The following is a 25,906-nucleotide window of genomic DNA, read 5'->3' on the forward strand; positions in this document are numbered from 1 at the left end:
TATGCCCAAATATGGTAGTGATATGCTTAAATATGGTAGTGATATGCTTAAATATGGTAGTGATATATCCATATATGGTAGTGATATATCCATATATGGTAGTGATATGTTTAAATATGGTAGTGATATGCCCAAATATGGTAGTGATATGACATCATCATGCCCATATATGGGCACATCACATTTTGTTGTCATATAAAGTTTGATAGTGTAGACAGAGCTTTAGGTAGGAGATGCTTTCAGTAGTTAGCTTACAAAAAATGAGATACTATGTGTTCAGTAATCCTGCAATATACACAGAATACTGAATTGATTTTGACCATATTTTGGTTTTTATTTGGCAGACGGCTTCAGAATCTATTGAGAATATCCGTACAGTAGCATCGTTAACGCTTGAGAAACACATGCTACAAACTTACAGTAGATGTCTAGAGAATCCACACAAGTGAGTTTTTACCAAATTTGTACAGCAGAACCGCCCTTCCTTATTTGTGAATACCTCTATTAAGAGGACGCTTTCTTGTGAAATAAATTAGCGACAATATATGTTTTTAACACTTTTGAAGAATTGTTACATTTTTTGTTCATTGTAAAAAAAAAAAATAAAATAAAAAATAATGTTTATTTCTAAAATTTTATTTTGTATTAAGGAAATCAATGAAAGCTTCCCTGGTTTCCGGATTCGCATACGGATTCTCGCAAGGAATGATGTTCGTCATGTACGCTATTGCATTTCGTTACGGAGGACACTTGATAGGGATCGGCGAAATGACAGCTACTGAAGTATTCAAGTAAGTACCCTCACTCTTGTATCCGAGCAGAATATTAATATTAGTTTATTCCATATATATATATATATTTATATTATATTTCTTGTAAAATAATGTGTTCATACTGTATATATCATATCATATTTAATTCGCCAAATTTCAAATACAGTACAAAGTAAGACATTAAAACAAAGTACATCAATGAGGCAGGATCACCTAAAAGTTATAAATAAGAATAACCGTCGAGAGGCTCTCCACATAGAAATACTTACCTAAACAGTTAGGTGGAAAAATCAGCACTGTGGTCATGTTACAAGAGTTGTCAAAACAATATAGATTATCTGATAAAACTCCTAGAAAGTAGGAAGCCTTTTGCCATTTTTCCCCTGACTGTAAAATGAATTACACACATAAAAAACACAATTTGTTTTGTATTTTTTTCGCACTATAACAATAACAAATTTATTATTCCAGGGTCTTCCATGTGATAGCTTTTGCCGGTATCTCCGTTGGTCAAGCATTTGCCTTCGTGCCAGACTTCTCCAAGGCTCAGATATCCACAGCGCGTATGCTACAGCTGTTTAATCTGGTTCCAAAAATTGACAGCTACTCCACATCTGGCCAGAAACCGGTAAGTAAATTCAAATTTAAAAATCAGATATAACTAATACTAACGTAGTATCAGAATCTATGTTAATACTGCTGTTCAAGTATTTAGATCTTACTGTATATATTGTTGGTATGTTGACTATATTTTTTGTTGTAACTTCTTTCTGTCATAAATTTCAAATTAGAATATTGTTGGGGAGATCAAATACGACTCGTTGGTGTTCAGTTACCCGACACGACCAGATACAACCATTCTTCACAAACTTAACCTGACGGTTACGTCTGGTAAAACCCTGGCTTTGGTCGGAGCCAGCGGATGCGGCAAGAGTACACTAATTTCGATGCTGCAACGTTTTTACGACCCAGCAGAAGGATCAGTGGTGAGTTTAAATTTTTTTTTTTTTTTTTCCATATTATAAATCAAATGAACTGACATTAGATATTACAACTCAGCAACCAGCAACTAAACCAAATATGTTTTATTTCAGACCGTCGATTCTCACAATGTCAAACAGATAAACCTGTCGTTCCTTCGTTCACAAATGAGTATTGTGAGCCAGGAACCAGTATTGTTCAATTCGTCCATTTGCGACAACATCGCATACAGCGTGGATTATACGCCAGACTTGGATGAAATAATGAACGTTGCTAAGCAGGCAAACATCCATGACTTCATCAGTAGCCTACCAGAGGTTAGTTTGGTCTCCTATTGGTTGCTGCCTTATAAATATTCATGATTTTATCTCTATGGGTTTTTTATTGGTTGATGGCCTTATAAATATTCATGATTTTATCTCTATGGGTCTTCCATTGTTTGCTGGCTTATAAATATTCATGAGTTTATCTCTATGGGTCTTCCATTGATTATTGGCTTATACATATTCATGATTTATCTCTATGGGTCTTCCATTGGTTGATGGCTTATAAATATTCATGATTTTATCTCTATGGATTTTCCATTGGTTAATGGCTTATAAATATTCATGATTTCCACTATTACTTACCATCTTTTGTAGGGATATGACACGCCTGTAGGTGAGAAGGGAACACAGCTGTCTGGTGGACAGAAACAACGAGTAGCCATTGCTAGGGCTTTGCTAAGGAACCCAAAGATTCTCCTTCTAGATGAGGCCACATCTGCTTTGGACACTGAGAGTGAGAAGGTTAGCCAATAATTTTGTTCTAACCTATTGTTAACATCATCATCAACATCTCATCATTATTTCATCATCAACATCTCATTATTTCATCATCAAGATCTCATTATTTCATCATCAAGATCTCATCATCATTTCATCATTCATCATCAATATCTCATTATTTCATCATCAAGATCTCATCATCATTTCATCATTCATCATCAATATCTCATTATTTCATCATCAACATCTCATCATTATTTCAGCATCAACATCTCATCATTATTTCAGCATCAACATCTCATCATTATTTCATCATCAACATCTCATCATTAATTCATCATCAACATCTCATCATTATTTCATCATCAACATCTCATTTCATCATTCATCATCAAAAATTCATTATCAGCCTATTGCGAAGGCAAAATAATGCTATTAACAATTATTATGTTCATTGTTTTTATTCTTTTCAACTTGGTAAAACACACAGTAAATATATCTTTAAACGAATAAAAAAACTCTTTGTATCTTCAATAGGTCGTACAAGAGGCTATTGACCGTGCAAAGGAAGGCAGGACTTGTATCGTAATAGCCCACAGACTGTCCACCATTCAGAACTCGGACGCAATCGCTGTCATTGATGACGGACAAGTCATTGAGATGGGAACTCATGACGAGCTGATGGCAAAACGAGGGAGCTATTTCACACTCGCTGGCGGTCTTCAGAAGTAGAATGTGTTTCATTGGCTACTGAAGTAGAGATGCTGATCCTCAAATGCCTTCTTCTTTTTGGATGAAAAAAAAAAAACATTCTCAGCTTTTATTATCATTTAGTTTTGTACTTATCGGTTTTCATAAAATAGTTTGTAAAGTTGACCAAATATTAGTATTTTGTAATAAACTAAAAATATATATTATACTTGAATTTTAACGATTGGAAATGGGGATATAGACTTTGTGTGTCATTTACTATGGTTGAAATTAGTTAGGCATTTTATGAGGTAGACAGACCTAAAGTTGGAGAATTTATAATATGGTATAAATGACTAAAATCATTAAAGATGTATTGTCCCCAAAAAGCATGAAAAATGTTGAATGTTTGAATATGCTTATATATATATAATATGTTTTTTTTGGTAAATAATTTTTTTTTCAATCCAATTTTTGGTTAACTGAATAACTATTATGTATCATTCAACAAAATATTTTTTTCAGAGGGACAATAATCTTTAAATAATAATATACATATTAATGATATACTGTGTTACATTTTCTCTGTTATCTTGTTGCGACCTTTTAAGTTTTAAGGTCACAGATTTTCAATTACATTTTAAATAATTGTACTGTGTTTGTGTTTTTCACCTGTTATATTGTTGATAATACAGGTACTAGAATACAGTAATAGATAGGATAAGCCTATATATTGGACTCAATATAAACAAATGATAACATTGTTAGGGTCTTTTAAGAGATGATAATTAAAAAAGTCTTATTTTTGTCTGGTCACTTTGATAACCCTTCACTAACTAACTTTTAAAGAGTTTTCTAAAAAACATTTTTTGTTATAGAAAGCTTTTGATAAATCTTATGTTTATGAAAAAAACACATTCTGTATTATTTTGCAGACATAGAGTGCCTTTGTACTAGGAGGTGTAAGGGAATATGATTTTTTCTTTTTTAATTTAATACTGACATTTTGGAGATAATTAGACCAAATTAAAACACAATAACCTCATTGTTATCACCTTGTCGCAGCTTGCTTTGTATATAGAGTAGAAAATAATGCAATATATTTATGTATCATATGAAATATATTATTTACGGTATTAGGACTTTATTGGTACATTAAATATTCCTTTTTCTTATTGTTTATATTACCCAATCCATTGTAATTAGTCTGTATGTGTATTTCATGAATATTCATGTTTTTATGTAGTTCATGAATATTTATGATTGTAAGTATTATGAATATTCATGATTGTAGCTATATCATGAATGTTTATTGTAAGTATTATGAATATTCATGATTGTATGTATATCATGAATATTTATGATTGTAAGTATTATGAATATTCGTGATTGTAGGTATATCGTGAATAGTCATTATTTTAGGAATAACATGAATATTAATGATTGTTGGTGTATCATGAATATTCATGAGTAGTCATATTATGAATAATTCATGATTGTAAGTATAACATGAATATTCATGATTGTAGGTTTATCATCAATATTCGTGATTGTAGGAATATCATGAATATTCATGATTATTGATATACTGTGCATGAATATTCATGATTATAGATACAGCATGAATATTCATGATTGTATCCCTACTAACCTAATAGCTGGTGCATCTATTATTTCTTAACTTTATAGTTTATTCAGTGCATTGGGTTATTTTCATGTATAATAATATCCATTGTTATAAAACAGAGAAAGTGTAGTTAATGAATGTTTTCTGTCTACGTTTTTCATGTCACAAACTTACTTTCATTGCTATATCTTAAACATTGTTGGATCTTTTTAAAAGGTAGATGATCGTTAGTGGTTTTTCCAAAAATGACCAAATTTCGACCCTTTTCTTTTTCGATATAACTGGGTACAAACACTCTATAAGATGATGATAACGCAATATATAGCAATATTATCGCATAGTAATTGAATTTTAAAAAGTTGATATTTTGGCCATTTTTTCGAAAAATCCCTGTACTATAGTACAGGGATTTTTTCCAAAAATGACCAAATTTCGACCCTTTTCTTTTTCGATATAACTGGGTACAAACACTCTATAAGATGATGATAACGCAATATATGCGCATATATAGCAATATTATCGCATAATAATTGAATTTTAAAAAGTGGATATTTTGGCCATTTTTCGAAAAATCCCTGTAGGCCTACAGAGATTTTTTCCAAAAATGACCAAATTTCGACCCTTTTCTTTTTCGATATAACTGGGTACAAACACTCTATAAGATGATGATAACGCAATATATGCGCATATATAGCAATATTATCGCATAATAATTGAATTTTAAAAAGTGGATATTTTGGCCATTTTCGAAAAATCCCTGTACTATAGTACAGGGATTTTTTCCAAAAATGACCAAATTTCGACCCTTTTCTTGTTCGATATAACTGGGTACAAACACTCTATAAGATGATGATAACGCAATATATGCGCATATATAGCAATATTATCGCATAATAATTGAATTTTAACAAGTGGATATTTTGGCCATTTTCGAAAAATCCCTGTACAGGGATTTTTTCCAAAAATGACCACATTTCGACCCTTTTCTTTTTCGATATAACTGGGTACAAACACTCTATAAGATGATGATAACGCAATATATGCGCATATATAGCAATATTATCGCATAGTAATTGAATTTTAAAAAGTTGATATTTTGGCCATTTTTCGAAAAATCCCTGTACTATAATAGTACAGGGATTTTTCCAAAAATGACCAAATTTCGACCATTTTCTTTTTCGATATAACTGGGTACAAACACTCTATAAGAAGATGATAACGCAATATATGCGCATATATAGCAATATTATCGCATAGTAATTGAATTTTAAAAAGTTGATATTTTGGCCATTTTTCGAAAAATCCCTGTACTATAGTACAGGGATACAAACACCAAATTTCGACCCTTTTCTTTTTCGATATAACTGGGTACAAACACTCTATAAGATGATGATAATGCAATATATACGCATATATAGCAATATTATCGCATAATAATTGAATTTTAAAAAGTTGATATTTTGGCCATTTTTCGAAAAATCCCTGTACTATATATAGTACAGGGATTTTTTCAAAAAATGACCAAATTTCGACCCTTTTCTTTTTCGATATAACTGGGTACAAACACTCTATAAGATGATGATAACGCAATATATGCGCATATATAGCAATATTATCGCATAATAATTGAATTTTAAAAAGTGGATATTTTGGCCATTTTCGAAAAATCCCTGTACTATAGTACAGGGATTTTTTCCAAAAATGACCAAATTTCGACCCTTTTCTTGTTCGATATAACTGGGTACAAACACTCTATAAGATGATGATAACGCAATATATGCGCATATATAGCAATATTATCGCATAATAATTGAATTTTAACAAGTGGATATTTTGGCCATTTTCGAAAAATCCCTGTACAGGGATTTTTTCCAAAAATGACCACATTTCGACCCTTTTCTTTTTCGATATAACTGGGTACAAACACTCTATAAGATGATGATAACGCAATATATGCGCATATATAGCAATATTATCGCATAGTAATTGAATTTTAAAAAGTTGATATTTTGGCCATTTTTCGAAAAATCCCTGTACTATAATAGTACAGGGATTTTTTCAAAAAATGACCAAATTTCGACCCTTTTCTTTTTCGATATAACTGGGTACAAACACTCTATAAGATGATGATAACGCAATATATGCGCATATATAGCAATATTATCGCATAATAATTGAATTTTAAAAAGTTGATATTTTGGCCATTTTTCGAAAAATCCCTGTACTATAGTACAGGGATTTTTCCAAAAATGACCAAATTTCGACCATTTTCTTTTTCGATATAACTGGGTACAAACACTCTATAAGAAGATGATAACGCAATATATGCGCATATATAGCAATATTATCGCATAGTAATTGAATTTTAAAAAGTTGATATTTTGGCCATTTTTCGAAAAATCCCTGTACTATAGTACAGGGATTTTTTCAAAAAATGACCAAATTTCGACCCTTTTCTTTTTCGATATAACTGGGTACAAACACTCTATAAGATGATGATAATGCAATATATACGCATATATAGCAATATTATCGCATAATAATTGAATTTTAAAAAGTTGATATTTTGGCCATTTTTCGAAAAATCCCTGTACTATATATAGTACAGGGATTTTTTCAAAAAATGACCAAATTTCGACCCTTTTCTTTTTCGATATAACTGGGTACAAACACTCTATAAGATGATGATAACGCAATATATGCGCATATATAGCAATATTATCGCATAGTAATTGAATTTTAAAAAGTTGATATTTTGGCCATTTTTCGAAAAATCCCTGTACTATAATAGTACAGGGATTTTTTCAAAAAATGACCAAATTTCGACCCTTTTCTTTTTCGATATAACTGGGTACAAACACTCTATAAGATGATGATAACGCAATATATGCGCATATATAGCAATATTATCGCATAATAATTGAATTTTAAAAAGTTGATATTTTGGCCATTTTTCGAAAAATCCCTGTACTATAATAGTACAGGGATTTTTTCCAAAAATGACCAAATTTCGACCGTTTTCTTTTTCGATATAACTGGGTACAAACACTCTATAAGATGATGATAACGCAATAGATGCGCATATATAGCAATATTATCGCGTAGTAATTGAATTTAAAAAAGTGGATATTTTGGCTATTTTTCGAAAAATCCCTGTACTAGGCCTATAGTACAGGGATTTTTTCCAAAAATGACCAAATTTCGACCCTTTTCTTTTTCGATATAACTGGGTACAAACACTCTATAAGATGATGATAACGCAATATATGCGCATATATAGCAATATTATCGCATAATAATTGAATTTTAAAAAGTGTGTATTTTGGCAATTTTTCGAAAAATCCCTGTACTATAGTACAGGGATTTTTTTCCAAAAATGACCAAATTTCGACCCTTTTCTTTTTTGATATAACTGGGTACAAACACTCTATAAGATGATGATAACGCAATATATGCGCATATATAGCAATATTATCGCATAATAATTCAATTTTAACAAGTGGATATTTTGGCCATTTTCGAAAAATCCCTGTACTATATATAGTACAGGGATTTTTTCCAAAAATAACCAAATTTCGACCCTTTTCTTTTTCGATATAACTGGGTACAAACACTCTATAAGATGATGATAACGCAATTTTAAAAAGTGGATTTTTCGGAAATAATACTATTGAATAATACAGGGGATATAGTAAAACTATTCGAAACTAATGAGACTAGAGTGTACCCAGTTCTGCTGCTTATTATGGTAAAGAAACAACACCTCACTCTCAAACTTTATGCGACAAAAAAATGTCATCACTACCATATTTGGGAATATCACTAGTTTGATAGTGTAGACAGAGCTTTATGAACAACATTTTTCAATAAAAAAAATAACCAACACAAAGAAATAATAAATTATATTTATTTACAATACGATGTATATAGGCTGCTGAAAGATTACATTATTTACATTATAAAATTAGTTAAACTTTTCATGATATCTATCCTTTTTACCCATACCAAATAAAATAAAGGGCCAAATCCTTACATTACATTAATGAAAGACTTGTTTTGTATCACTAATTAATGCATATGGCACTAGGGAAGGTGAATAAAAAAGGATTTTATTCACCTTAATTTGTTTATGATTTTTGCCGTACAAAACATCTTTATGTACTGTATTACAGCGTGATGAACTTTTGGTCCCATTTCTTTGTATGTATTGTAATCAAGCAGTTCTAGCAACACAAGTCAGTGGGTCAAATATAATGTTTATAACATGGATTCGTGCCTGCATTACATTACGGCAGTTATTGGGCACTGCACCTACAGCGCCATGCCGTGTGCTTACTCCGTTTTATAAATTTGATACATTTTTTTATCTGAAATGTTTTTGTTATCAAACAGGTAAAGTTTTTGAAACTGCCTTTCCGGCTGCGGAGGAGAACAACTTCGCAAAGAACGTTAGTCCCGTCTGGCCACCTGGTATGTAACTGATAATGTACCATGTGAGAGCGATTACTTGACAGATTGCGCACACGAATGTTAACACGGTTGATTTTGTCTGAGAAATAAAAAGAAAGATTTACAATTAGTTTAGTGTTTTTTATAATCTCACTCTCAGAACACATGTTCAACATGAATACGCAACAGTCGGTGCCCATCAATGCAAAAGAGTATAAACATTAGTATCCATATAAAGGTAAAGACAAGAGTTCATTATTTATCATATTGCATTCTTGGATGCATTCTATTTCACACCATATATTTTGGTGATGATGACATTCAAACTGCTTCTATTTTTTAATATTTGAAATAATAAAATAAATGAAGAGTAGGAAGAAAACTTACCACCATAGCAAAATATAACGTAGCAGCCATAGTTCCAAAATAGGCAATTGTGAATGGTAAACGTTGTACAGAGCACAGATGCTTTATGTGAGCCCAAGGACCCCAAAGTAGAGAAAAACTGTTTAAAAAAAGAAAAAAAATCAATATTATTATCATAATAAAACAATGACAATTTCTGAAAGTAGCTAAAAATTCATATTAATAATCACAAATACCAAACTTGTTTGCAATCTAAACTGTCCTGTTGTAGTTTTTTTCTTTTTATAAATAAAATAATTTAATATTAGCAAAACTTTCAAAACAAAGTTATTTTAAATTCAGAGTAAAGAACGTAATCTTTGTAAACAGTATAATTTACCATGTTAACTCTATAAAGCTCTGTTTACACTATCAAAAAAGTGTGATGTCCCCAAATATGGTAGTGATATATATGGGCATATCACATTTTGTTGTCACAAAGTTTGATAGTGTAGACTGAGCTTAAGGCACAGCAATGTTTAGACTGCTATTTTTTAATTGTATGTCTCTGATTTTTATGTACTGATGCCGAAAAAAAAAAAAAAATCAATGTTTAAACATGATTATGGTATATATTTTTAGGTATCTTTCTGTCTGGTTTCACAATTATTAATTATAAAGATAATATCTAACCATGAATGTACGCTGTAGTTTAAAGCCATGTTATGATTTGTCAAGTTTGTATGTCAAGTATTGCTACTGTACTTCTCTATTACCAGTATGTGTTCATACAATTAACTTGCATTGTTGTAAAACCAAAGATCTAACAAATGTACTTGCCTTGAAATTGTAAATAAACTTCCCATAGTGTAAAGTAGAGCAAATTTTCTCGCCTTTAACACAATAAATGGAGCAACAAAACCAGCCATTACAAAGCAGAAAACTCCCATTAGAAGCAGAGTAAAGAAACCTAGAATGCGTTGACGTTTACTCTGGAAAGAAGAAGAGGTTAATTTTATTAATTATTGTAATGTTTGACCTATTCTTTCAGTTATTGATTTTGGAAGCATTTCTTAAAATCTCAGCTTTCTCGGCATACTGTTAATATTTTTGTGGGATTACATTTAATATAGAGATTACTACTTAGTACAGTAAGTAAGTATTTAAAGAGATTAGATTAGGAATGTTCCAATTTGTAAAACATTTTGTTTTTAATGTGTTATATAGGCCAGGGGCCTAGCTACGATATTTATTTAATAATAAGTTTTGTATTAAGTCACACAGTAGGGACAGTATACATGCATGTGCATAGCTTCAGACATAACAATTAAAGAAATAGTAATAATCAATGATTGATACTATCATCATAATATTATTACTATCAATGATAGTAATAATATTATGAACACAGTGACATCTTTTGGATATACTGTAAAACATATAATTCATATAATTTACAGAGAGACAGGTAAGTCTAATAATAGTACTCTTTAGTTTATTATTATTAGGCCGCTTAGCTAGTCCATCATGGAGTTATGATTAGTCTTTTTAGTTAGGCCTACTCTAAGGCCCAGGCCTAGGCTAGTTATATTGTAATTCTAGATTATTATTATAAATTCATAATCATTAGATGGCTAAATAAAATGTGACTTGAAGGTACAACAACAATATAGAAGAATTACACTTCATACTGCAAGCTCTGACAATTCATATGTAAACTATTTTTCTAGGCCTAGGTTGTGAGAACCTGACCTGGGTGGGACACTTCCACCACGGGCAAAAGCTTATATTCTCGCGCACAACACTTACCAAACTTGGACAGAACGGATCCTCGGCAGCCTGGGTATACCAACCATTTTCCTGCTCTTTTGGAGATGATGGTTCTGACCTTCCAAATGAAACCCATGATTTAAGTGATTGCGAAGATAATGAAGATTGTGACGAAGAATCACTATTCTTTTTAGAGCTTGATAAGTAATCTTGTAGCTGAGAATTTATTCCCAAATTCGATGACATAATTTTTGTTTTGTGGCACTCTTTTATTTTCTTTTATTCGTTGAACAGCGCCCTCAACCTAGAAACTTGGCAAAATAAAAAAAAAAAAGCTTATTTAAATATCTCACATTTTTCAACACAACATCGAAGCGTGGGAATATAAAGGTGTCGGTTTCCCAGTTAGTCATTGGTACTTACGAGGGCCACGTGAAGGCCACATTTATTCCTCTTTTTTTAAAGTAAATCCAGAGGGGAAAACCGAAGTTCTCGGAGGAAACCCCAATTAATTTAAAGAAAATGAATATTGCATATTAATCGAATTGACTATATATTTACCTTTAGGTTATGTGGTGGGTAGAAGTATGCAAGGCGTGCACTCCATACACACTTGTACCCACTGACGAAAGGTTAGTAATAATCATAATTAGGAGTATAACTGTACCACAACAACAACAAAACACATATGAATAAATCATACTAACAAATAATTACATCAACTTAACACAACACATATTAGATAAACAAACTGATTAGTAGAAAAACATTTATCTCCATACCAAATCATTCCTTCCCGAAACCAATATTTGTATAAAACTTACCTCCATACTAAATTAATTTGCCCACCATATTACCACTATTTATCTATTGTGTAAACACAAACTTACCGTACTTCCATACTAAATTAATTTGCCCACCAAATTACCACTATTTATCTATTGTGTAAACACAAACTTACCTTACTTCCATACTAAATTAATTTGCCCACCAAATTACCACTATTTATCTATTGTGTAAACACAAACTTACCGTACATCCATACTAAATTAATTTGTACCCACCAAATTTACCACCATTTGTATCCATTGTGTAAACACAAACTTACCCCCGTACTAAATTAATTTGTACCCACCCACGACTTACCAGTAATTGTACAATATACAAATTGAGCACAAGCCATAACTTAAATAAAAAAATAATAAATAACAAAAACATTGCTAATCTAAACATAAATGTCATTTCATCATCAAAGCACAGTAAATAATTAAAGCCACAATCTATATACTATATAGCTAATAAATTAAATCATTAATATTGATTATTAGGCCTAGGTTATTATAATAATAGAGCTAAATTGAAACTGTAGCTAATACCTAGGCCGAATAATAACTTATACCCTAAAAGACGTGCTAACAAAACATGGGCCTACACAAAACAGTCTTCTGTCACGAAAGACCACTCTATACGAATAGTTACTTCAATAAAACATAGGCTATAATACTGCACATAAATAAAACATGCTGATCTAAAATCGCTATTACATCACTCAATGCTATTACACAGAGTACTAACAACTTTTTCGAGATAATATCACTAAATAATGCAATCCCCAGCCGAGTAGGCTAATATAAGTTATCTTAAAAAACACTATTAATAGAGCCTGAATATGTAGGCCTACTAAACAAAATCGGAGTGATGAAAACAAAATCGGAGTGATGAAAACAAAATCGTAGTTGATGAAAACAAAATCGTAGTTGATGAAAACATAATCGTAGTTGATGAAAACAAAATCGTAGTTGATGAAAACAAAATCGTAGTTGATGAAAACAAAATCGTAGTTGATGAAAACAAAATCGTAGTTGATGAAAACAAAATCGTAGTTGATGAAAACAAAATCGTAGTTGATGAAAACAAAATCGTAGTTGACGAAAACAAAATCGTATTTGACGAAAACAAAATCTTAGTTGATGAAAACAAATTCTTAGTTGACGAAAACAAAGTCGTAGTTGACGAAAACAAAATCGTAGTGACGAAAACAAAATCGTAGTTGACGAAAAGAAAATCGTAGTTGATAAAAACAAAATCGTAGTTGACGAAAAGAAAATCGTAGTTGATTGAAACAAAATCGTAGTGGATGAAAACAAAATCTTAGTTTATAAAAACAAAATCGTAGTTGATGAAAACAAAATCGTAGTTGATGAAAACAAAATCGTAGTTGATGAAAACAAAATCTTGATGAAAACAAAATCTTGATGAAAACAAAATAGTAGTTGATAAAAACAAAAACAAGTTTTGTTTGCATCAATAAAAAATCAGAAGAAATCTGTATTATTTTTGTTCAATAGTTTTAAAAGTATGAAGCGCGACATGATCAATTAAAATGTAAAAAGCTAGACAAACCTAACAAAATAAATATTATAATTGCTTTGATGATAAAAATTGGAAGCGAAAATGGACACTAATTTTGATAATTGTTGACCAATAAATTCCATAAGAGTCGATTTTCCTAAACAATTTAGTTAAATTATTTAAACTCAAAATTAATTGACTTAAATTTAACAAGACCCAGGAATTGACAAGATAGTTTACACACACTGTATACACATTTCCACTTTCACACACTCGGCTGTTACGATTCCTGAAAGAGGTAAATACACAGGCCTAGCAACTACCATGAGGTCTTAACTACTTTGAAGAAGCCCGGATGTCCAGAGCGATGTCTTGCCGCGTTAGTAACCCACCTTAGTGTGCCACCTGTACACATATATAAAATACAATAAACCAGGATACTTAAGTTGCACAACTGGGGTTATATCATGCATGACTAAAATTGTTAGTTAAAAACAAAACATTTTATATGATGATGTAATAACAAATACATTACTTGGCGCGAATTCAAGTATTGCATTGTGACATTTTTGGTGATGATGCCACGTGAAGGGGAAACGAGAGTGTTAGTGTCGATGTAGTGACGTTGATGATGTTTTAATTGACACAAAACTCACAATGACACAACTGACATGTCTTAGGACAATTCAGTATTGTCACAGAAATTAATTAAATATATAATATAAAAAAACTTCCAAACTTCCACTTCAATAAATGTGAATACGACGTTGACAATTGTAACAAAATACTATTCTAAATACATTTTCTATGTTCAACCATTTAAATGAATAAACAAGATATGTTGTGGGACATATCTCACTTAAAACACAATGGCTTACAGATGAACACAAACTAGCTAATTTTAAATCGGACGCCGCAGAGATCTTGTTGAAGAGAACCACGTGTTATCCCACTAATTCTATATTGGGGCCTATCTGTCTGTGAAACAAACATGATAATAACGCAATAATAACATTTGCAAAATCCATATGTTTGTAAAAATACATATGAATTGTTGAACATTTATTACGTGTAGCACATTATTCTATGATATAATTGGCAATTGATGTAGGCCTATACCTATTGATACAATATTTTTTTCGACATGTTATATAATATTAATAATCAAATTATAAACAATATTGATTTCATATGCCTACATGTCATGCATGATACAACCAAATAATCAGTAGGCCTATCTTAAAAATTATTTCCTAAAATCACCTGTAAAAAAAGTTTGATGCTTTCTCGTTGAGCAGATGCACTGTGAATTAAAAAAAACACACAAGACCCAAGAATTATAACGGCTAAAATTATAATTCTTTTCAACCGGTCGTTATTATTCCGAGCGTGCAAAGTGTGCATGCGCAGAGACGTTAAAGTAAAGCGAAAATGTTTTTAGAGGTTGTCAACCCCACCAGTTAACTCAACCAATCAAATCGTCAAAATAATACGCACGGTAGCAAATCTTATGTGTGTTAGTACTCTACAAATTTGAATCAACATTTTATTTATGCAAAATAATATTTTGATTCGGTGGTATTAGTTCTTACTATTGTTTGATGGACCGATGCTCCAAAGCTACGATGAAACAATAATAATATCCCAGAAAGACTTGGTTTGGGGAAGCACCTAACGCAATAGACTCCAGTAAGCCAGCAGTGCATCTTTTTATTTGAATTATTTTTCTTCATCGACAAGTTTTAGAAATAGGTCCAAAAGAACTTGCGATTTAGGTTAAATTTCTTTTAATGACCTACAAATAAAAACAAAAATGCAATATAATTATCTTAAAATGCTTGATGGGCCACCATCAATAGACCCACTGTAACACCTATGGTAAATACATGAACAACATCGTCATTGAACAGGTGAACGATCAAACCCGATTTTCTTTCGTCCTAATTCTTTAAGCCTATTCGACTACAGATTGAACTTTTAGCGGTTTTAGCGTCCTATTTATTATTATCTAGACTGTGCTTATGTATTTTGTATAGATATGGTGGTAGAGCACCATGTATTAAACTCACCAGGCTTACTATTGTCACCATTTTGTTCGGCACGCTTCCCCTCTTCGTAGAAAATGAACAACCTAAAGAATCGTGGTATGCTGATCACTTGATATTCAAATTAGCATTTTTAACAATTTGATTGGCTTAGATTTACATAAGCATTGAAACAAATTGCTAATTGGTCATTTTCTCTTTCATGTAGCCACAAGTCGTTTTTTTAAATAACGAATGAGATTCTATATCATAAGTTAATAATTTAAAAGATAAAATAATTATAATAATTTAACATTGCTTTTGGCTTCTCATCTTTTAATGATTATTATTAACTTATGACACAGAAAACAATTTCAGATTTTCAACACTGTTTTTGGTATGCAATTTATTTAATCAAAACTTTTAAAAGATAGTAACTTTTACTTTGTATTATTTAATGATCTACTGTGGTACAAAACATATTTCAAAATTGTAAAATTTTGACAATAAAGTAGGCTTGTATCTTGTATCTAAGATGTAGAGTCTCATTAACAACTGAATATACGTAATATACCGCAAATCAATGTTCGTAATGTAACACATTGTCTGTAGATCTTTTTTCTATATGGAATACGGTATATTGCACAATCTAATATTTTATACATTAAAAATTACAACTTATAAGCTATATAATATAATACTTTATTGCAAAAGCGGGGGCCAAACCTAATCATAATCGATTAAAATAATATGTGAGTGAAAAAATAATCAATACAACTAATTCTCCAATCCGAATGGAGTACTGCACCATGCATGTTTTGATATAGATACTATTATTATCATTATTCTAATAATTTCACGAAGAAAAGGATTGCATGGCATTATGGTTTGAGTTGTGTAGATTAGCTACAGTATCAATATGTACGTACAGTATTCGAAGTTTGTAGTAGCCCTACTCTAGAGGGTGGGCTACATTTAATTTGATTTATACTGCTCATTAGAGGGCAGGCTATGCCTTTGACTTCCAGACGTAAAGTGGGGTAGTTAGTAGTATTTTTTCCATGTAACGCAAATGCTTTCGAAACAACATTTTCCATTATCAAAATAAGGTTAAAGTTCTATTGTAATAAATAATGTATTTGTGTTTTGATGCATAATTTCTTATAGAATTTCTTTATAGTATTATTTTGAAGATCATTTCTACGAACAAAAACAATGTGTTGACTGCAATAAATTATTAGCAGACGACAGTCCATGTAAACCTCATTTGCATAAAGGGGCGGGGCTTGGATGGTGATTTGTTGTTGATGTTGATGAAAGGAGGCCTACTTACTACTAGCCTAGGCCTAGCCGAGATAGGAATTAAGTTTGCGAATCTTTCAATAACAGGATAGATCCGTCATGAAAGCACTTTTGCTTCTTGCTGATGGAGCTGAAGAAATGGAAACTGTGATTCCTGTTGATGTTTTACGAAGAGCAGAGGTACGTTACGTTGTTCTAAAATTGTAGTCGCCGTATAAGCTAGGCTACACATACCGTAAAAAATATCATAGTTAGAGACACATGCACCAAAGTTCCTCCTGCCTGCCAGAGCAATTATGGCTCTGCCTCCTGCATGGCTGCACATGCAGCAGCCAGGGAGTTGTAAAGAGCTGATCTGTATGCAGGAAGAAACCCCTTGAAAGACAAGGATACGGAGCTGTGCAGTATTAATTTAAAATGTCTAAGATTATATGTTTAAGAAGAATATATAATTTTTGCAGATTGATGTCACAGTTGCAGGTCTTACAGGCATCGCTCCAGTAACTTGCAGTAGAAATGTTGTAATTGTTCCAGACAAAAGTGTTGAGGATGCAGTCAAAGAGGTACAGTATGGTCTTTTGGTGGAACCTCTACTTTTAAGGGGATATCTTAAAAATACTGTATCTTTGAAATATCTTGAAATATATAATATATTGCACCTTATTTGATTCTTTCATGCATTAGGCAGAGAATTTGTACCATATTTTATTTCCATAGATGTACTGTAAAAGTATAACTAAATACTGTAATTTATTCTTTCTGTCTGTTTTTTTTCTTTTCCAGGGGCCGTATGATGTCATTATTTTACCTGGTGGCGGGGGCGGTGCAAAGAATTTGTCTGAGGTAATAAAAATGGAAAAAAAAATAGAACCACAGATTCATCAACAATCACATGACATTATGCGTCTATTTCAATATTTATTTCCTCAATAAATACAAATATATTTAAATAACAATTTCTGTAAAATTTTCCTTGCATAATAAAGTATACAGTATAAACTATAAGACTAAAAAATAGACAAACAATGAATAATCATATTTTGCTAAATAATAACAAATAAAATGTATTATTTTGCTTGTTTGTTTACTCATTTGTTGCTTGTTTTCAGTCTGCTGCTGTTGGCATCGTATTGAAGGAGCAGGAGAAGAAGAATGGAACCATTGCTGCCATCTGCGCTGGTACGTAACACAGATGCTGGAGAGGCATGGTGGCACCTACCAACACTTCTCATCCAGTGTAATTTACCATTGTGGGGATGAATAAGACTTTTGACCCACCAACCCTAGAATTGTTTCAAAATGTGATAAAACAATCCGTCATTGTAGTCAGTAACAAACATTGTCAATTCACACAAAATTACAACTGGATAAAATGCCTGTATTTTTCATTTATTCTGAAACAAAATCCATGTGGCAATTGAATTCACAGGGTCATAAGTGTAATATTACATCTGTTACAACATTTGTTTGTTACACAACCTTTGGTAAATACCATATTGTATACCATTTGTTTCTTATACAAGTTTTTGGTATTGCATGTATTAAATGACCAGAATGGTCCAGGGTTTTCAACTACATTTAAAAAACAACGAGGGGTGGGTATCATTCCTAGTTTCTATTAAATAAATGACTGGAGCTAATTCACATTTTTTTTAAACATTTTTTTTAAAACTAAAAACTGTGTTAATTTATCTTAGGTCCCACAGCCCTACTGAGTCATGGAATTGGAAAAGGGAAGACCATCACGTCACATCCAGGAGTGTCAGAAAAACTCATCAATTCAGGTATGCCAAATTCTATGGTCACTAATGTAAACAATTTCTATTCAAAGTGGTTTTTAGGAGAATTTTTTTATGGATTTTCTGCCAACAACAATTTTAAAATTTTCAAATACCAAATTAAATAAAAAAGAAAAATCTATATTTTATTGACCTGGTTATTATGTAATCAATAATAAAAATACCTAATAACACCATTTTCAGAAAATGTCGGACAGTAAAACAAAGTTTGAGGAGATCTGGTTTTCAGTATGGAATAGTGAAATGTTAAAGACCCCTTCCCTGCAATTTTGGACGTTTTTTGGAAAATAATACATATATATCACTTTAAAAACATTAAACCATGTCATTCCTTGTCTTAAATGTACGTTTTATGGTAAATTATGATAAAAAGTGAGAAACAATGCACTACCTAAGTAGCTCGCGGCGATCGACCTCTCGTGGACGGTCTTAGGCCTAGCCTAGCTAGGCTTAGTTTTGCAGGCCTAGCTGGTAAACATCGGTAACGTACGAACATCGTACGCTAGCTATATACCTAGCCTGACGTTGTATAGTTGCTGCATTAATTGTCTTTCTATTTTTGCCAGACTCCGTTGATACAAATTGGGGAAAACCCGGTATTTTCGCTGAAAGTTAGGAGTCTTCCATTTGTTTTGGCCTCACGATCGATCGAAAAGTGGGCGAATTACAGGTGAAAAACAAAAATATCAATCCGCGAGCAATGCATTTTGGGATTTATAGCGGGCCGCTATAATTATTAGAATCGACTTATTTTTCACATTTTTAACCGTTTAAAGACGAAAAAAGTTATCGCAATAGGACCATATAGTATTATTTTTACATTAAATATAGTTTGTGATCTTAAATTAGATCTAAAAAACGTAGGGAAGGGGGCTTTAATATTATTAAAAATGGATTGATATTTAAGAAAATTAGTAATCGTTTAATTTTATTCTAGGGATGTATACATACTCGGAAGAACGCGTGGTCCGGGACGGTCAGCTTATCACAAGTCGAGGTCCAGGAACAGCTTTTGAATTTGCACTGTGCATTGTAGAGACTCTGAAAGGCAAGGATGTGGTGGAGAAGATTGTTCCCCCTATGTTGCTGAAAGTTTAAAACAAAAAGCACAATGGATTAAAAATAACCTGAACACTGAAAATCAAAACATATTCCAGAACAATTGAAGAAAGAAAAAGTATTCTTTTAGGTATTTAAATTATGAGATAATAGTCAGTCAATAAAATTCCTGATTATCTCTAAAAAAGAACAAGATTTTTCTAATGTAATTTCCATATTTGTACAAGAAACCAACATCCCAACAGAGAACCAATACTGTATTGATATGAATGCTTTTGCATGAAGCAAGTAATAGTAATGCCCACGTGGCGTGCCATAGGGAATTGAATGCTTGAGTGATTTCCATGCAATTCACATTTTGATCATTCATAATTTTTTGGTCTGTCTGCTGCGAAGGAAGAGGTAAACATGAACGCTTATATATTAATATTTTTAAATTGTCTATTATGTTATGTTTGTTATGCAGCTAAAGAAAAGCAAATACCATCAGGTTAGTACAGAGAAATGTTATGATTACTTTTAATTAACTCGAATATCTTCATGTTTTACCCAACCCCGACTGACTTTTACTTCACCGGGTACTGTTTACTTTTTTCTAGACTCTACCGCCGACTACCACGTATGACGAGTACCTTGTTTACAAAGTTTAACCTAGGCCTAGACTAGCTTATATTTATAATAGGTCTGTCATTGTGTTAAATAAATTTGGAGTCTATAAAATGAAATATTTCTTGTTATTCTTGTTTATATTTATGGATTTAATAATTTAATAAAACAATTATTATTAATTTTGTATTTGTAGCCAATTGTATTGAATTATTATTTAATTTGTACTAAACTGCTATGGCCTTGGTATTGTTGTGGAGAAATCAATTTCATTTATTACAATTTATTTATTAATATTAAGTTAAGCACAATTTAAGGCTAGGCCTTGATAGATCTTATTCGTTGTTCAATTAATACCATGATACATAATTACAATTATTATTTTCTGTGAATTCCTTCATTATTACTAAATAAAATCCTATTATTCTACAAAGACAATTTCATTTTTAAATCAATTAATATTATTAATAAAATAAAGAGCACATTGGGCACAAATGTTATTGTACTTTTTAAATAAAGGAACTCATTAAAATTAAAAAGAGTAAAAAAAAAATGAACTAAAACCAGAGTAAAGCCACGTAGGATTATTATTCACTGTTTAGTCCAAAACTTTTATAATGAAAACAAAGGAATGAATAGTTGTCTTTATTTATTGAACTGCAACAGGTTGCATTGATGCTGAAACAGGCTGTGTAGTACTATTAATAAGGATTATGTAATACTACAATCAATAGCAAACAATTAATTGAACTATGTAAATAACATCTATTCACTATTTCAACATTATGTCATTGTACTAGAAATACATATACAGCTATTTTTTAAATTTTTTTGTCACAACACATAAATAGTTGCTTTAAATCAGTTTTATTATTATTATATTATAAAAAAAACAGATAAATTATCATTTTAATAAATATTTTTTTTTTTTAATGATGCACTGTATTTTAATTGTATGGCAAGCTACATAGTTAACTCTAATTATTATTATTAAAAATAATCTATCAATGACAATGTATTCAATTTTTTTAAAAAGGTAGATGAGAATCTAAATAGACATGATATTGCCAACGTCGACATGTCATTTTTTCTTCAATATATCACTAAAAAAATTAGCAAACAAGAAGAATTGATAAATCACTGTGTAATAAATAATTGTTTTAATGATTGTTTAACTAAAATAAAAAATTAAATAACTTACTAGTTGATTGAGAATGAATACTTTGTCCTCAGACCCAGAATATGATCATTACGAAGAAATGTTGGAGATATCAGGTGGCGATTTCTTGTTAGGCTCGGCAGATGTCGACGAGAAGGCAGGAGAGTCCGCCCAGAAAAAGACGGCAGTAAAACCATTTAAAATAAACAAATATCCTATAACAAATGCAGCGTTTAGGTAAGGGTTTTTCTGGGGATGATTTGAATATGGTAGTGATATACCCAACATGGTAGTGATATGCCCAAATACGGTAGTGATATGACATCTATTCCATATATGGGCACATCACATTTTTTTGTCACAAAAAGTTTGATAGTGTAAACAGAGCTTTAGTTGTCTCACATTTTTAACTTGTCTCTTTGACTCGCAGCGTTCATGCATTTTGTGCCAAATTTAGTTTTTTTAAACAAATCTCCTGAATTTTTAGAACTTATGCCAAACATATATTTCGTTAATAAAATAAGGTGGTGTTATTAATAATTATATTTAAAAAAAATGCATTCCTTATTTAAAATATTATTTTTTTTTGTTATATAATCTACCAGAAAATTTGTAAGAGCAAAGAAATTTAAAACTGAAGCGGAGGTTTATCAATGGAGCTTTGTATTTGACGCTTTCGTACCAGCAGAAATAAAAAACACAATTGAAGAGCGCATACCAGTAAGTTTAGTAATTACATCGTTACATGCACTTTGCAAAAATAAGCAAATATCCGGAAAAGATATTGTACTGAATATAATTGAACTTTAAATTGAGATTGAAAAGGCTACTGGAGTGTTTTATTAACAATAGTTTTTGTAATAAATGTAACAGCTGATGATAGCCAATATTGTTGGTACATCTTTGAAAACAAAAAATCTTGGTTTTATCTGTTACGTTATAATTGAAAAGAAAATATCCCAGTATTAGTGTTTATTTTAAAAATAAATTTTATTTTCAGAGTGTTCCTTGGTGGGTACCAGTACCAAATGCCTATTGGAGACAGGTAAGCAAATGATTTGTTGAAAAAATGTAATTAAATGGACATTAAAAAAATAAATAAAATCATCTAAATTCTAACTGATTTTACATCATTTATGTTACTCTAGTAGACATTGCATTTGCTAATTGTTTTCATGATGGTGGCCCGATGGTTTTCGATCGATCATAGGAGGCGATGGGCTACACCTATAATACTATTATGTACACGATCAAAACTATCCTTAAGCTTCGTCTATACTATCAAAAGTGTGATGTGCTCAAATTCAGTAGTGATATGCTCAAATATGGTAGTTGTATGACATCATCATGACCATATATGGGCACATCAGTTCTGTCACACACAGTTTGATAGTGTAAACAGAGATAGTGTAGGCAGAGCTATAGACAAAGTTTACATCACCATCAAGCCCAGATTAGCATCAGTGACTTTATAAAGTTAGCAGTAATAGGCCTACAGTATCTCAGAACATGCTTTTTTTTGGCAGCCTGAAGGAAAAAAATCTAGCATTAGTACACGCCTGAACTATCCTGTAGTTCATGTGAGCTTCAATGATGCGAAAGCATACTGCCAGTGGAGAGGTTGGAGGCTACCCTCAGAGAAGGAGTGGGAGGTAGCAGCTCGTGGTGGGCTAGTGGGCAAGAAGTATCCCTGGGGCAACCGGTTTGAAAAGAACAGGATGAATATTTGGCAGGTAAAGTACTGGAAACAAATAAATAAATACTGACATTATTAATTGGATTTATTGTCTTTGAATGCAACATTTTGAAGACACCAAATACTATAAAGCCTAAAAAAATTTGTAAGAAAATTGGTAAAGATGTATAGCAACAAAAACAGCATGCTTGCTCTGTTTGCAATGTTCTAGACTTTCGCAATTTTTTTAAACACAAACAACCCCCATTAAAAAAAAATAATAATATGACAAAGTACCCATATCATGAATTATTATTTAAAATATAATTTGAATTTTACAGGGAAAATTTCCTTCTGAAAATAGTGAGGATGACGGTTACCATGGTGTTGCTCCAGTGGACGCATATCCAGCTCAAAATGATTATGGTATAGTGTTCTATAAAAATGTTGTTATGGTATAAATTACATTATACGACATTGTGACCAACCCATGTGCAGTTCTGAGCGGTTTAGAAAGATGCGATAATGTTGTCAAAGAAATGAGAGTTAGTTATGTATAATTTCCAACACAACACCTTAGGAAGGGATTTATCTGAATACATAAATAGGTCCTAATGTTATCTCTCCCCAAACCCCATTACCAGTATAATGATACAAAATGGTACAAAACATCTAGTTTTTTATCTTGTTTATGCAGAACTACCTGTATAGTGAGCTTTGGAAAAAAAAAAAATATGACTGATTTAAGAAAAGAATAACTTTGACTGACTATGGCACCTTATCAAAGAAAACACTAGCAAAAAATGTCTCAAATAATGAAACCTAAAAATGGATAACACAAGATAACATAACTAAATAATTAGGATACCGTGGTGGTGTGATGTGTTGCTGCAAGGAAGGCGTGTAAAAGCCAAAGCGGTCCAAAGAAAAAGACAACTTCTTCCCAACATAACAATCTCTATATTTGTTTTTCAAATAAAATTATATTTAATTATTAGGAATGCTTGATATGGTTGGCAATGTATGGGAATGGACATCTTCTGTTTACCCATCTCAAGGTGAAAAACAGTATGTTTTACGTGGTGGATCTTATATAGATACTAAAGATGGCTCATTTAATCACATGACACGTGTAACAACAAAGTAAGTATGACATAACATATACATACATCAAACATTCTATTTTGTTGTCTACACTGGGTAGATATGGTGTAAAGCTCTGTCTACACTATCAAACTTTATGTGACAAAAAATGGACATGATGATGTCATATCACTACGATTTTTCCATAAAGTTTGATAGTGTAGACAAGGCTATGACATAACATATACATACATCAAACTTTCTATTTTGTTGTCTACACTGGGTAGATATGGTGTAAAGCTCTGTCTACACTATCAAACTTTATGTGACAAAAAATGGGCATGATGAGGTCATATCACTAACCCTCCTGGTATTCTGATGATGGTCCTGTACTGGGCCCGTTAGTAAAACAGTCCTATACTTATGAGGTCACCCAGTTTAAAGAAATGAATATGAAATTAAAAAATCAACTTAAATAAACTGGCAATCAATGTTTCTATTTTTAAAAACAATTTTTATTTCTACAGGATGGGCAATACTGCGGACTCTGGCTCTGATAACCTTGGTTTCCGATGCGCCGAGACCATCCCTACAAAACATACACAAACCCCGCCAAAGGGAAAGAAGGCAGACAGCAAGAAGGAAAAGAAAGAGAACGTACAAGAAAATCCTAAACCTCAACGACAAACACGGCCAAATCCTGCGGACTTGAATTCAGCAAAATATAAAAAGGGTAGCCAAACTAAACCAAAAGAGGAACTATGATGATAATCATTATTTTATAAAATAAATTTTCTATTTAAATGATTATATAATATGCCAGGTAAAAAAAATCATTTATATTGAATTACATAAATAAAAAATAAAAACAAAAATCTAGTTTAACATGAATAAAATTGTACTGCGTTTTAACTTTGAGGAGTGGATATACCTAAACCTACGAAGGGGTAGAAGTTCAGATACAATGCGAAAAAGTAAAAAAAAAAATATTTAGGATCAAATACAGATGGGGTAAGGCCACGTTAAAAAAATAATAAGTTTCATGTACAAGATTTAAAATGAGGGGGTTTACTGTTAGAAATAGCTATTTTTTGGACAAACTAAAAATTATGGTGATATTTAATTTTTTAAATATGTCAAAAGGCTAAAAAATGAGTAAAAATGTGAAACTAAAAAAATTATTTTATTTGGCCTAATCAGAATTTAGTAGGGTTGTGAAGTTAGTGCTCAACTTAATACCAGAACGGTATTGGCTGTCCTCATGCCAACATTGACCAATCACAATGCACATGGCTTAAAGAATAGAAATTTTATTTGTTTTTTTTTTATATTTGCACTACATGTCTTCCAAGTATTTCTGCACAAAAATAATTAAACAAATTAAAAAAAACCAATATTTGCTGTTATGATATTCTAGTAGACACTATGACTGCCAGGTAAATACA

General features: G+C 31.5%; 4 protein-coding genes across 10 annotated transcripts in view; 3 read left to right on the plus strand and 1 right to left on the minus strand.

Moving 5' to 3' along the window:
* LOC144835889 (ATP-dependent translocase ABCB1-like) overlaps positions 1-25,906 on the plus strand; it is a 172,470-nt gene that overhangs the window by 18,749 nt on the left and 127,815 nt on the right. Inside the window, exons 18-25 of one of the 4 annotated variants that reach the window (XR_013611121.1) lie at positions 345-445; positions 651-791; positions 1,245-1,401; positions 1,565-1,759; positions 1,868-2,071; positions 2,396-2,542; positions 3,059-4,554; positions 4,607-4,972. Coding sequence is in view for 1 of the 4 variants with exons in the window: in XM_078691008.1 (XP_078547134.1) it covers positions 345-445; positions 651-791; positions 1,245-1,401; positions 1,565-1,759; positions 1,868-2,071; positions 2,396-2,542; positions 3,059-3,253 (1,140 nt within the window). In the remaining 3 variants the exon portion in view is untranslated. Of the gene's footprint in view, positions 1-344; positions 446-650; positions 792-1,244; positions 1,402-1,564; positions 1,760-1,867; positions 2,072-2,395; positions 2,543-3,058; positions 4,973-25,906 lie in introns of those variants that run through there. The other 3 variants (XR_013611122.1, XR_013611123.1, XM_078691008.1) reach the window with 3 other exon arrangements.
* LOC144835912 (uncharacterized) lies at positions 8,732-15,867 on the minus strand. Of its 2 annotated transcripts, XM_078691033.1 has the most exons (6): positions 15,824-15,867; positions 15,347-15,549; positions 11,442-11,713; positions 10,473-10,624; positions 9,675-9,792; positions 8,732-9,387 (listed from the first exon to the last, which is right to left on the minus strand). In XM_078691033.1, exons 3-6 carry the CDS (start codon positions 11,646-11,648, stop codon positions 9,223-9,225), a joined length of 642 nt encoding a protein of 213 aa, XP_078547159.1. In that variant the 5' UTR covers positions 11,649-11,713; positions 15,347-15,549; positions 15,824-15,867; the 3' UTR covers positions 8,732-9,222. The 2 variants fall into 2 exon arrangements, with proteins under 2 accessions (XP_078547159.1, XP_078547160.1); XM_078691034.1 differs by lacking the exons at positions 15,347-15,549; positions 15,824-15,867 and having other exon boundaries at positions 11,442-11,872.
* On the plus strand, positions 16,853-20,731 carry LOC144835915 (Parkinson disease protein 7-like). Of its 3 annotated transcripts, none has more exons than XM_078691038.1 (7): positions 16,853-16,887; positions 17,168-17,260; positions 17,542-17,643; positions 17,864-17,923; positions 18,190-18,259; positions 18,778-18,864; positions 19,817-20,731. In XM_078691038.1, exons 2-7 carry the CDS (start codon positions 17,180-17,182, stop codon positions 19,975-19,977), a joined length of 561 nt encoding a protein of 186 aa, XP_078547164.1. In that variant the 5' UTR covers positions 16,853-16,887; positions 17,168-17,179; the 3' UTR covers positions 19,978-20,731. The 3 variants fall into 3 exon arrangements, with proteins under 3 accessions (XP_078547164.1, XP_078547163.1, XP_078547162.1); XM_078691037.1 differs by lacking the exon at positions 16,853-16,887 and adding an exon at positions 17,008-17,034; XM_078691036.1 differs by lacking the exon at positions 16,853-16,887 and having other exon boundaries at positions 17,080-17,260.
* Positions 20,317-25,874, plus strand: LOC144835904 (inactive C-alpha-formylglycine-generating enzyme 2-like). Its single transcript, XM_078691024.1, has 8 exons — positions 20,317-20,428; positions 21,778-21,940; positions 22,309-22,423; positions 22,704-22,748; positions 23,230-23,436; positions 23,720-23,804; positions 24,377-24,521; positions 24,989-25,874. Exons 1-8 carry the CDS (start codon positions 20,347-20,349, stop codon positions 25,224-25,226), a joined length of 1,080 nt encoding a protein of 359 aa, XP_078547150.1. The 5' UTR covers positions 20,317-20,346; the 3' UTR covers positions 25,227-25,874.

The sequence above is a fragment of the Antedon bifida genome, chromosome 2, assembly GCF_963402885.1.
Source record: "Antedon bifida chromosome 2, ecAntBifi1.1, whole genome shotgun sequence".
NCBI classification, from domain to species: Eukaryota; Metazoa; Echinodermata; class Crinoidea; order Comatulida; family Antedonidae; genus Antedon; species Antedon bifida.